Source organism: Maylandia zebra, linkage group LG14 (assembly GCF_041146795.1).
Source record: "Maylandia zebra isolate NMK-2024a linkage group LG14, Mzebra_GT3a, whole genome shotgun sequence".
Taxonomy (NCBI): domain Eukaryota; kingdom Metazoa; phylum Chordata; class Actinopteri; order Cichliformes; family Cichlidae; genus Maylandia; species Maylandia zebra.
The window spans coordinates 39388050-39400963 of NC_135180.1; the positions used below are offsets into that span (position 1 = coordinate 39388050).

A 12914-nucleotide genomic window follows, 5' to 3' on the forward strand; every position below is an offset into this window, starting at 1 on the left:
CCACTGTCACCGAGTCCAGCTCAAAGAGGGAGCACCTGATAGTTGGGTTTCCTTTGCTGTCATCACTTTATCATCTACAGCACGTGGAACTTTAGGTTTGCCATCACTATACTTACAGGAAATGGGATTTTGGATGACAGTGTTCTGTTTAGCATCCGTGGATTTCCACGTTTCTGCTTTGTTATTCCAGTAAATGTGAACTGTGTGCAGATTGGAGGCTGGAACATGACGGGCCCCTGGGACAAAGACAACTTCATGGATGTTCTGAAGGTGGTCTCCGGTCCGTACCGAGGTCAGCCGTTCTTCAGCGTCGGAGTCAGCGCCGATCCCAAAAACTCCAACAGCAACGTCATTCAGGTGAAGCAGAAACACCTGGTGACACATTCAGCCGATGAGCCACTGAATGAACATCTGTCTCAGTTTCCTCTTTAACTTAAACTATTTCATACTATTTCATACTAGAATACTTATGCTTCAAGCTTCTGCAGACGTGTTTGCTTTTTGTATTTGTCTGCGACAGCAGAAAGAGAAGCTTTCAAATGACTTCTGTGCTGTCACAGAGTCACCGTGTCGATCTCTTCTGCAGGTGGACCAATCAGGGCTCTTTCTGCCATCCAGGGACTATTACCTTAACAAGACAGCCAATGAGAAGGTAAGAATGCCTGGAGCGGTGTACCTCTTCCAGTGACATGCTGACTTTATTGAAGCTTAAATAGAATAAACCTGACTTCTTCCAGGTGTTGGTGGCGTACCTGGACTACATGGTGGAGCTGGGGATGCTGCTGGGGGGCGAGAGGAGCTCCACTCAGGCTCAGATGCAGCAGATTATGGACTTTGAGACAGGGCTTGCCAACATCACCGTCCCACAGGACCAGCGGCGAGACGAAGAGAAGATCTACCACAAGGTCACCATCGCGGAGCTGCAGGTGAGGCTGGCGTCCTGATTGGTTTCTGTGTCTGGTTACATCACAGGCCACTGTTACTGAAGGAACCTAGTGATGTTTGGCAAACATCTGAAAGACGTGAGGGTTCAGAGCCTCTCCTCCCACATTCTAGGTTGTTTCCTCTGAGGCTGGACAGGAAGTGAATCTTCACCTGTGTCCATCTGGCTCGTCACCGTTTCTGTTTTGAGCCGAGAGCTGTCGTCGTTTGAGTCACGAGGTCTGAGTCTACGTAGAGTCGCAGATGTGAACGGAGGCTTCACTTTGTATTGTGTTTGATTCGCTGTCATGTTGTGAAACGGCGTCACATGTGCAGAATTCACTGTCAGAAAAATGTTTGCTGGAAATATTCAAAAAGTCACCGAAAGTCAAAGAGCTTCAGAGACGCGTCGAGCAGACGCAGCCTGACAGAATCAACATGAAAGCAGTTGGACAAAAGGTCAGAGGTCACGGGTGGTGGCTGTCAGGGGTGATGGAGACAAACGGACGGCCAATGTTCATCGGTCTTTATCAGTGTGACGCTTGTGTGCGTCCTCTTTCCTGCTGCTAACTGGGTTTGGGTTCATTTCTCTGATCTCAGGTCAGATTACAGCGTTTGTTCTGCAGCGCTCAGACCGTGCGTTTGTGTTTTCTCTTCGCGTTCCTCTGACGCGTCCTCCTGCCACAGTAATTCAGCGTTGTGGCTCTGATGTCGTGGCGGCGCAGCCTGTCTGCTGCAGCTCTCTGTCCTCCAGGGCTGCAGATGCTTCAGGGGTCCCCATGGCTACCGTTGCCATGAGTCGTTGCTATGTGACTGCACCTCTGAGAGAGGGAGGGAGGTTAGATAACAGGTTATTATATAAACATGGTTGATGTGAAGATGGAGGAGACCTCAGCAGTCTGGACTCTTCCTCCTCACATTCATTTTAATTCTTTTATTTATTGTTTCAGATGCTTTGATTTTGCTTATTGAAGCATCTAAATTTATATTTTTTGCACATTTTTTAATAGTTCTGCGAAAATGAGACTCCCGAGAAGCTGATATATTTCCTGCAGAACAAAAGAACAAACTCTGCAGGCTGTACAGTACTGTGCAAAAGTCTTGAGTCAATGTAAATAGGCAGAGTGATTTATTGAAACATGAAATATAGCACATGAGACAAAAACAGAGTTTGTGCATTTCTAATGAGCTGAAACTGAACGTTTGGTGTGAGCAGCTCTCTGTGACCATCTTCAGTTCTCCAGGTTTCTTCTTTGGATGTTTCTGCCTTCTGTTCCCTGTCAGGATGAGCCCACACTGCTTCAGTGATGCTGAGGTCCGGCTCTGGGCAGGCCCATCCCTGACCCACAGAAATGAAGCTGCAGCCAATCAGAAGCTTTCCTGTATTCGTGATGGCACTTTTCTCAGTTCATAAGTCATTATTTTTAACAAAGATCTCCAACACCACCGACTGACACGCAGCCCAAACCACGACTGAGCCTCCTCCGTGTTTCACAGACTCTGTGTACTCAGTGAGTGTGCACAGGCCTGGCTGCTGCGTGTAGGTAACACAGGAAAGAAGGTGAAACTGCTGATTTGTGATCTGTTTATGTCAGAGATGCATCCGTGTTCCACCCATGCATTGCAGTATTGTGGGGGTCTAGAGGCCCACTGCTCTGCTGTAGCAGGGTGAAAGGCGGGGTACACCTGGCCCCGTCCTCAGCCCGTTGCACAGTAACGCAGACGCAGAAACCTGTTGGTGTCCACGCCTACGGCCAGTGTGGGAATGTCACGTAGCCTCACACAGGACGGACAAACCCAATGACCTCAGCCGGCTGGTGGATTCAGACCCTGGACCCTGTTGCTGTGAGGACCGCTGCTCCGCTGTACACAACCCTATGGTGAAGTCATGTTGTTTAGGGCTGTGGAAACTTTACATGGGCTTTGCTGATCGGAGAGCAAAACGTGTCAAAGCTGTGAGCTGCTGCTTTCTGTGCCATTGTCTTAAAAAAGCCTCCACTCATTCACTGTGGTGTGTTTCCTCCCCGCAGAGTCTCCACACTTCAGTTTTTGACTTTCTGACTGTTTGAAGCTGAAGCAAAGCAGACAGCAGGGATTAGCTTTCCATCTCTGCATCTCCCCCCCGGGTGGTGCAGTCTGCTCCCACACTGAGGATTACTGCTGACAGGCAGGCAGCCCTGTTAAAAGCCCCACTGCTCTTTCTCACAGACAAACAGGAGCTGCTAAGTTTGAGATGCGCATGAAGTCAGAGCCACTTTGCCTGTTCGCGAGTCAGTATTTGTGGAACGTGACTCCAAATTATTTGTGCAAAATTCGCCTGTTTTTCATACCGCAAATTTAAAATATTCGCTAATTTTTTAGATTTTATTTTTGCGACTAAGTAGTAAGTTGTAAATCGAAATGGTATTGTTTGGGGTGTTTGGGGTGGTAGCTTGGGTTATACCTGGTCTCTAACCCCGGCAAACACAGAGGGCTCGAGTGTAAGGCCTTTATATGCAGAGCAAACTGACAGTGTATCTACACCGTGTGCAAGCAATCACACATGTGTACATACGTGTGAATGCAGATGTGCCTGCTGGTCTGTCAGACTCTTTAAACACACTCTGATGTCTCTGCTCGCTCTTCGTGGTTATGTTTTTTTATTCTTTCTGGACGTTAGCGTCTCCTCTGGGATTCTCTGTTTTACTTCCCTCCTTTGTTCTTTTCCCAACACTGTTATCCTCCTGACTGGCTTCACCTCCTTGTCCTTCTTCAGATGCTCCTTTGTCTCATTTTCCCCGTTGATTGGTTCATTGCTGGGGTCAGTTTTATTGTGATGTGATGTGTGTCTCTGCCTTTCCAGCTGCTGGCTCCAGCCATCGACTGGTTGGACTACTTGTCGTCCTCTCTGTCTCCTCTGGAGCTAAACGACACCGAACCTGTCGTCCTGTATGCCAAAGAGTACCTGCAGCAGGTGTCGGAGCTCATCAACAAGACAGACCGCAGGTCAGCCGCTATCCACTGCCCCACCCCCACAGCGGTAACACACAGGTCTTATTGACATGAATTGTCAGACTGTGCTGCTCTCATGAATGAAGTGCAGGTTTGAGCAGCTCCGTGACTCTCACTCAGAGTGAGACTCACATCACAGACACAATTAATCATTAACCAGCCAAATTTTTGTCAGGTAAATGCATTAAAAACCTTCACCGTCTAAAGCTTAAATAGGTGAACAACAAAACAGTAGTTAAGTTGTGTGAAGTATACCCACCGCTGTGAAGCCGGACATTTGAGCACAGGTGTCTGTGGGGACTGACCCACTGCTGCAGCCTGAGAAGTGAGAGGGTTAACTTAAGAAATATGCACAGATAAAAAAGCCAAATCACACTCCAGCTAAAGATGCGGAGCTTAGTAACTGTGAAACAGAAACTAGGATGAGTACGATTTCTAAAGGAATAACTTCTCGAGTTCATTTTTAAAGAATGAACATCAAAAAATAATCAAACACTTATGTCTGTGTTTACGTGCATCTGGTAACACTCCTGTCAGCCCAAACACTATAAGCAGAACAACACTGACTGCTGAGTTCTGAAAGTTCTAAATTAAACCTGTACAAACTTCTTATTCACCAACATGTCCCACAGTGACGTAGTCCCTGGCATCCATCCTTCCCTGCTTGCTCTGCCCTGCTTGCTCTGCCCTGCTTGCCCTGCCCTGCTTATCCTACCTCTGCTTGCCCTGCCCTGCTTATCCTACCTCTGCTTGCCCTGCCCTGCTTATCCTACCTCTGCTTCCCTGCCCTGCTTATCCTACCTCTGCTTGCCCTGCCCTGCTTGCTCTTCCCCTGCTTCCCTGCCCTACCCCTGCTTGCCCTTCCCTGTTTGCCCTACCCCTGCTTCTCATGCCCTGCTTGCCCAGCCCTGCCCTGCTTGCTCTGCTCTTGCCCTGCTTATTAAATCTGCCTGGTTGGTGTGTAATGAGAAGTGTGTGTGTCTCCAGTCTGCTGAACAACTACATGATGTGGACATTGGTTCAGAAGAGTGTCGCCAGTCTGGACCAACGCTTCGAGAATGCTCAGGACAAACTGCTGGAGAGTCTTTATGGGACCAAGAAGGTACAGAAGCTTGAAATACTACTGCCACTGCTGCTGATACACTCATTAGTGTTACTACTGCTGCAACTGGTAATCCTGCTAATGGACCAATGTGTGTTTGGGTTATTGTGTTTCTGACTGGGACTAACGCTTTCTTTTTCAACTCCTTAAACTGATGGTGCATTCAGCTGGTGTCAGAATAACTGGAGTTGTAAGTTGTAATATGGTGTTTGGGTTCCAACCAGTCGGTGCCCTTCAAGTAGAGTGACCTCAGTTAGCTAGAATATTGTTTATTTCAAGGAATGCTTAAAACAACCCGGAAACAGCGATCAGTGTGTTGTTTAAACATTCTGACATTCTGATAAAATACTGTGCATTGTGTTTAAAATTCATGTTGTTTTAATAACAACTTAGACACACACGAACACAATAAACTCAGAGCTGGTCTGATCATTACTAAGGTCATGTCTGAAACCATTCACTCATCCTGTGGGATACAGTTTTGTTTGTTTTTTTACAGTTTTTTTACTCACTGTTTTTTACTGGAAAGTACTTGGTCAGCCATGTTGTTTTTAAAGTACTCTATAAATAAAGTTGGATTGAATTGGTTAGCTCACGCTTAGTTTCATGTGTTATGCCAAGGAAGGAAGTGATACCTTAGTTAGAGCCAACTGGTTCAATCATTCAGGACTGGTTTCAACAAGCAGCTGCTTCTTTATGCTAATACCAATCTGTAGCAGGTTAACTGCTTCTAACTGGTTGTAGACTCACCTGCTCTGGTCTAACTGGGCCTAGGAGTTTGTAACTGCATGTGTTTTATCGTAGTCCTGTACGCCGCGCTGGCAGACCTGCATTGGGAACACTGACGACACCCTGGGCTTTGCGCTGGGAGCGCTGTTCGTCAAGGCAACTTTTGACAAACAAAGCAAAGAGATTGTGAGTCACTGAGCCGGCCCTGCCTTCAGAAACTTCGTCATGAGGTCAGATTGAGGTCTGGTTAGTTTGAGCTCACTCGCTCATCTCTTACAGGCTGAAAAGATGATCAACGCCATCCGGTCAGCGTTCAAAGAAGCGCTAGACCAACTCAGCTGGATGGACGACCAGACGAGACAGGCTGCAAAGGACAAGGTCCACACAGACACACAAACACAGTGCATACGCAACTTAAAGTTTGTACCCTTGGGGTTTTGAAATGTAGGAGACAGAAAATGTTGGTGGTGGTTAGGTTTACAGACGGGTTAGGCTACCTTAGTTGAGCTTAAAGTGCCCGGTATCCCATAATATAACAGTTTCACTGTAAATAATATCAACAGCACCAGGAAAAGAGGCAGAAAAAGGCTGATAACTAGGAAAAGGGTTAAAGACTGATTTGTCTGTGTGCTCCTCGTTAGGCAGATGCAATCTATGACATGATCGGCTTCCCAGAATTCATCCTGGACTCCAAGGAGTTGGACGATGTTTATGACGGGGTGAGTGAACACTGCTAAACATCGCTCGGTCCTCTGCAAACCAACCGAAGTAAGTGATGGTGGCTATCCCGCCCTGGCTCCCAGAGAGCCAATCAACAGCCAGTCCAGGAAACACGAGACGTCACAGGGCTTTGAAGTGGCAGCACCAAGAAGTGCTCCAAGAAAGACGACTGGTGGTAATCAGTCGTCTGCACAGCACACACTGAGGGAACACTGTGAAAGCCGTCCTAAATCCGATTTAGGACATTTGCAATTAAATGTTTCCTGCAGACTCTGAATGTCAGACTCTAGATTCACGTTTGGGTGGTGCTGTGCTGCCCCCTGCTGTTCAACTTAATGTAATCTAACAGCTTGGTTCTGTATTTCAGTATGAAGTGTCAGATGACAGCTTCTTCCAGAACATGTTGAACTTCTACAACTTCTCCTCTCGAGTGATGGCCGACCAGCTGAGGAAGACTCCCAACAAAGACCAGTAATGCACACGTGCATCAGTGCACACAGAGGTCACTAATACACGCCGACATCAGGAGGCGCAGCTACACAAATATACAGGCGCACACGTCCTCAGGGGTCGTACTCACAGTGTAACGCAGTGTAACCATCAGTTTACATTATTTATATTATTTATTTTTTATATTATTTTACCAATTTAAACCTACACATCAAAGACTTTTAGTTAACAAAATGACAGGACAAGAGCTCGCATTAAAAACAGGGGCTGATGGAGGATTTTCACTATTTTATTTATGAGCTCAGAGGTAACTGTGCGCTCAGTCTGTGGAGCTGATTATGAGACTTAAGTCACAGTTTAGTTTCTCATGTGCAGGTTTGGGAAAATGAATTGGCCGGCCCCGGTAAAGGTCAGAGTTCAGGTCTCAGAGAGAGCACACCTGTGGTTTAAACCTGACTTATTTGTAATGTGAGGTTTTAAACTGAAACAAATGCATTTCTCCCGTCGGAGTCTCGTATGAATGGTGTTACAGGAGCGCTGAAGATAAACATGAGGTTTCCCGGTCAGGGACAGTCCTCCAGGTGACACCGAGCTGACTCTGACTGGTACTGAACTACGCTGATGCTTCCGTCAATGTGTTAAACCGCGGCTGTAGGCGGGCTGTGTAAAATACCAGCTTATTCAGTATATTTGTATCATCTGTGTTTGGTACAATTCGTCGTTGATGACGAGATATCCCAGGACCAAACAGGATCGATGTACATGAGGCTGACATTGCTCCTGTTGGCGCTGATTTTTGCAAAGGGGAGAAGTTATCTTTGTAGTTGAGCGCAGAGCTAATCCTGTCATCAGATGGACTGATCATAAGGCCCACCCTGTTTTGAGCATATGTGCAGAGTCGTAGTGGTTTTTATAGATCTACCAACAGATTAGCTGGTGTTTGTGCTGGAAGAGCAGCTCTGGTTCACATCACAGCTGGTCAGTAACTCGTCTTTGCTGACACTTTGCAAATACGATCCCTGAACATTTATAAGGTATGGCTGGACCGCAGATTAACTCCTCTCCCTCCCCTTCCTTTCTCTCTTCCTCTCCTCCTCCTCCCAATCCTTTCCTTGTTTCCTGTCCTCCTCCAGATGGAGTATGACTCCTCCTACAGTTAATGCCTACTACATGCCCACTAAGAACGGCATCGTCTTCCCTGCTGGGATCCTGCAAGCTCCCTTCTACGCCCACGACCACCCCAAGTCTGTTTACCTCAGTATCTACCTGTCCATGCGTCTGCCTGTCTGTCTTTACATGTTCTTTTCTTCAGCTTTCACACTCTTCAGGATGCTGTTTGCTCTTATTGTTGTTGTAATGAGCTCTGCTGACTGTAGGGGGCGCTGGCAGGACTTTAGACTTTCAGTTTGTGGGTGTGGCTTAAATCATCACTGAGTTTGGGCATAAAGTTCTGATTAAGTGCTGATCCGGTCATCCGCACCATGTGTGTGTGTGTACTGTAAATATATAAAAATACTAATTATAAACTTTATAAAACGTGTTTTTTATAAAGAGCTTCCAGACCAATCGCAGCTGTTTCTGGACTCGGTGTGTGGGTAACGTTTTGACTGCTGTGTGTTTGTGTTTTCAGGGCACTGAACTTTGGTGGCATTGGGGTGGTGATGGGCCACGAGCTCACGCATGCCTTTGATGATCAGGGTGAGTTTCACTCCAGGTCATATTTGATTCACTGCACTCAGTGTGGGCGTGGCCTGTGTTTATTCTGAATTGGAGTGATTATTAACGGACGGCTGCAGTCCTGGCGGCCGACTGTCGTTCCTGTTGTGCGGCTTTGAAGTCTGATTGAAGTCGGCTGCCCGGGGCGCACATGCAGCTGACGTGTTGTGATGTAAATTCAGATTTGTCCACGTGGTCTTAAAAACAGGCAGGCGTGGGGGCGGACCCTCAGTAATTCCATAATTTACCTCAAAATGAACTAAACAAACCTAATGAGCTGGAACTAAATCATGTTTAACGGGAGCTTAAAACAGGCTCAGGCTCCAAACTGCCACAAAAACAGGAGCATGAAACATTAAACAATTGGAGAACCACAGATGGTAATCCTGATTACCTCAGGAAAGTACCAACACAGCTGCAATGTGGTCCTTGTGTCCATCAGGTCGTGAGTATGATAAAGAAGGAAACTTGAGGCCATGGTGGCAGAACTCGTCCGTGGAGGCGTTTCGCCAGCGGACCGAGTGTATGGTGGATCAGTACGGCCGCTACACCGTCAACGGAGAACACATCAACGGAAAACAGACACTCGGAGAAAACATCGCCGACAATGGGGGGCTAAAGGCCGCGTATCACGTGAGTAGGAACACAAACCGCTGCAGCAACAGGTCAACACCTCCCACTAACCCGCGTGTTGATGTTTTCCTCCTAAGGCCTATCGGTCATGGATCCAGGGAAACGGAGATGAGAAAAGACTTCCTGCTGTCAACCTGACCAATGACCAGCTTTTCTTCGTTGGATTTGCCCAGGTGAGACGCTGCAGACAAACAACGAAGCTCAGCTATTTGCTTTTTTCAGTTACAGATCTAGACCGCCAAACCTAAATGGGATTAGTTCATTCAACTCAGAAAATGTCAAACGCCATCCGTTTCCTGTTACCACTGGTGTCCCCCAGGGATCTGTCCTCGAACCTCTTATAATAGTCATCTACTTCCTGTTGCTCAAAGGAAGTAGATGATTGTGAGACATTTGATTAAAAAAATGAAAGAAAATGCTGCATTGAGATTTGTCCCTTCTCAGATTTCTGTTCTGTTCTTTTAGGTGTGGTGCTCAGTTCGGACACCAGAGAGCGCTCACGAGGGCCTCGTGACCGACCCCCACAGTCCTCCCCGATACAGAGTCATCGGCACGCTCGCCAACTCTCCGGACTTCAGCCGCCACTTTAACTGCCCCGAAGGGACACCCATGAATACGGGGAAGCGCTGCGAAGTCTGGTAGTCAGACCTGAAAGGACCAGCTCGGGGTGGTGCAGGAACGGGGGGGGGGAGTCTGTCAGCTGACGGGTTGACGGGCTCGTTAGTGTCTTAATTAGAGTTCAGGTTCTTTCATGGGGTGGGGGGAGCAGGTGTAATCTTCAGCTTCAGTTAATCTGTAACTTGGTGACGATCAGACTTACTTCCTGTCTGGAAACTAAACGGACTCGGTGGACGTCACACAGACACGAAGGACTGACGAGGAAGAAGAAGCCACGTGGGCGGTGGCGATGATTCCTGCTTTTATCACGTTATTGATTCATAGTGTTATTAATGGGCTTTGGTTTGTGTGTGCGTGTGTGTGTGTGTGTGTGTGTGTGTGTGTGTGTGTGTGTGTGCGCGTTTTGTCCGTTGTGTGAAAGAGCTCTATAATTCCACCCCCTACGACATCACTGTGATGACCTCATACAAAGTTGAACTGTTACATAATCAGTCATGGCTGTGTGTGTGTGTGATTGGCCACTCAGTTATTGAGGAAGCTGTCGCCTGATTGGCTGGGAGGCTTTCAGTTTTAGGGGTGTAGATTAGGATTAAGGAGAGGAACGAGGGTTTCGTGGATTATTTATGAGGTTTTAAGCATTTAAAACACTTTTTCTCGGATTTATCTCCTCGGTCCGTTTCTCGTGTATATAATCTGTCAGAAATGTCGAAGTTGAATCCACGCTGTAACCACTGTTTCACTCTAAATTAAGACAGACGTGACATATTTTAAAAGGTTTTCCATCATTTTGTAATCTATTACAACCCTTTAATGAGTCTGTCGAGGATTGCCTTAAAGCCAGCGTTATCTTTAGGTAACACAGAGCATAGCTCACCTTCCAGTTTGCACAGTTTAACCGACTCACTACGTTAGCGCTCTGCAACCACTAAGTAACACACTGTTACCAGGAGACACAGCCTCACTTCCAGGTAAAGACCAGTGTCAGTGAATCAAACAGTGAGTAGAGAGGAAACAGCTTAAAACCAAAACCTGATCCTAAAACTGAGTTTGGAATTAAAATTTCAAAATAAAATGCAAACACAATCCTGTCTATGGTCTATCTCACAAAAATAGATGATTTATTTGCAGTGTTTTGGTAGCTCATCTTTATCAGGTAAACGGTGAACCTCTGAACATCTACCACAGCGGTCTGGTTCACATGCAGCTCCACGTCACCAGTTTTCACCCATTTGCCAACAAAACAACTTAAAACAGAAGAAGTGGGAAATATACACTGGTGGGTGAAACTGGAGGTGTGGAGTGCGTGGTCCGCTGGTGAAATGGTGGATACTAAGAGCTTAGTGGCACAGGAAGTAGTGGAAGTCAATCAAATTTCCCAGTTGTATTTGTTTCTAATGTTTTATAATAACTCAAGTTTGCTGTTTCAAACACTAGTTATACAAAGAATCATAAATATACAAAAGTATGATGGAGTAAAGCTCACAGGACTGCATTTCAGATACAGTTGGTGCAACCGGTGAAAACACAAAACTGGAACACTTTATAATGAAACTAACAAGAAGCTCCACATACTCCTAATATACTAGTATAGATATCAAGCCACATGCAGCCATGTTTGTAGCCTTTGGATTTTTTTATTATTCTGTATTTAAATGATTTTCTATAGTTTTAAGCCATTCGGTGCGCGGGGAATGTGATTGGCTGTAAGCTTGCTGATGTCATGGCTTCTCTTGTCACAAACCATTTGCCTGATCTGTGAACGAGTCAGTGAGCAGGAGTCTGTCCTTGGAGCTCTGCATCTGTCCCACTCTTTCATTCTTTGAAATAATCGGCTGCTCACTGAGCTCAAGGTCTGATGTGATGTGAGGGTGGCGTGAACTTCAAAATGAGACTTTTGGTGTATAAATGGGTTCATCATCAGACCTCGGCAGTAAACAGCTGGACCAGGAGTGGGATTACCTTTAGAAATACTCAGAGTAAACATAAATATGAGAGACAGACTGTCGAAGTTAAAGATCCAACACACGTTAAACCTTCATTCGTTAAAGAACTGACGACTTGGTACCTCAGACTTCATTACCAACGATTCCTTAAAACATGGCTGAACTTTAGCTCCCGCCCAGTGCAGGCACATGACTGACGACAGGTGGCGCTCTCGGCCCGCTCACCTGAACCACAAGCTTAATATTCACGTTAAAGTCAGTGTTGTGATAATAACCATACACTGTGTATTGTCAGTGTTTGTGCATGTGTGGGTGTGCGTGTTTTGGAGTGTGTGCCGGCTTCGCCTCCCCCTATGACATGACCGTCCAATCCTACGCAGCTCCCGTGTGTGACGTCTTTTGTTCTGCAGAAGAAGAAGCTGCCTCCGGCGAAAGATGTGTCTGGGTGCGTTTGCGTGTTCTTGTATGTCTATTGTTGTAAGGACGATTAAAAACGTTGGTTCTCCACTTTGGGACAGATTTTCTGAGACCCTTTAGAAGCAGGGTTAGGTTATGAGTTGGGGGGGGTGCATCGCATCTACAAGGGTCCTTGTGTAGGTGCAATGAAACAATAGACAGACAAGTGTGTGTGTGTCAGGAGTCAGAGCTGTGTAAAAATCTGTGTGTACAGTAAACAACAATAGAGCTGAAGTAGAAGAAACTGCTCATTTTAAACTCTGTGTCTGTCCTGAGGGGGCGTCAGTGCTCGTCCAATCACAAGGCTGCGTTTCAGGTGGCTGCTGTGGGGGAAAAAACACCTGAAGTTTTATCTGCTTTTATTTTATTGCCCGAGAATGTAGAGAAAAGAATGAGAAATGTTTTCTATCAGGCTGCAGAAATATAATAAACACTGAACACACTCAGCCACACAGTCCTGCTCTGTTATTACAAGGAAAGGTGGAGCACGGGTGGGGGTGCATGATCGCTTTGGCTCCACCCAGCATGTGAGTGTTTGAATGTAAGCTTGTTTCTTTTACCTTCTCTGTAACACGGCTGCTGACGAGGATCAAATCAATCAACTAGAAAATCAATGAGAAAAGGCACTATTGAAA

At 46.4% G+C, this 12914-nt stretch overlaps 1 protein-coding gene across 2 annotated transcripts in view; it reads left to right on the top strand.

Moving 5' to 3' along the window:
* ece2b (endothelin converting enzyme 2b) overlaps positions 1 to 12725 on the top strand; it is a 32513-nt gene extending 19788 nt beyond the window's left edge. The window contains exons 6-19 of one of the 2 annotated variants that reach the window (XM_076873521.1): positions 211 to 357; positions 587 to 652; positions 738 to 926; positions 3764 to 3906; positions 4900 to 5014; positions 5819 to 5929; positions 6023 to 6121; positions 6385 to 6462; positions 6831 to 6934; positions 8047 to 8157; positions 8544 to 8611; positions 9072 to 9262; positions 9340 to 9435; positions 9728 to 12725. In XM_076873521.1, the coding sequence (XP_076729636.1) occupies positions 211 to 357; positions 587 to 652; positions 738 to 926; positions 3764 to 3906; positions 4900 to 5014; positions 5819 to 5929; positions 6023 to 6121; positions 6385 to 6462; positions 6831 to 6934; positions 8047 to 8157; positions 8544 to 8611; positions 9072 to 9262; positions 9340 to 9435; positions 9728 to 9904 (1695 nt within the window). In that variant the 3' untranslated portion in view covers positions 9905 to 12725. The remainder of the gene's footprint in view (positions 1 to 210; positions 358 to 586; positions 653 to 737; positions 927 to 3763; positions 3907 to 4899; positions 5015 to 5818; positions 5930 to 6022; positions 6122 to 6384; positions 6463 to 6830; positions 6935 to 8046; positions 8158 to 8543; positions 8612 to 9071; positions 9263 to 9339; positions 9436 to 9727) is intronic. The other variant, XM_076873522.1, reaches the window with a different exon arrangement.
* Positions 12726 to 12914: the final 189 nt, after the last annotated feature.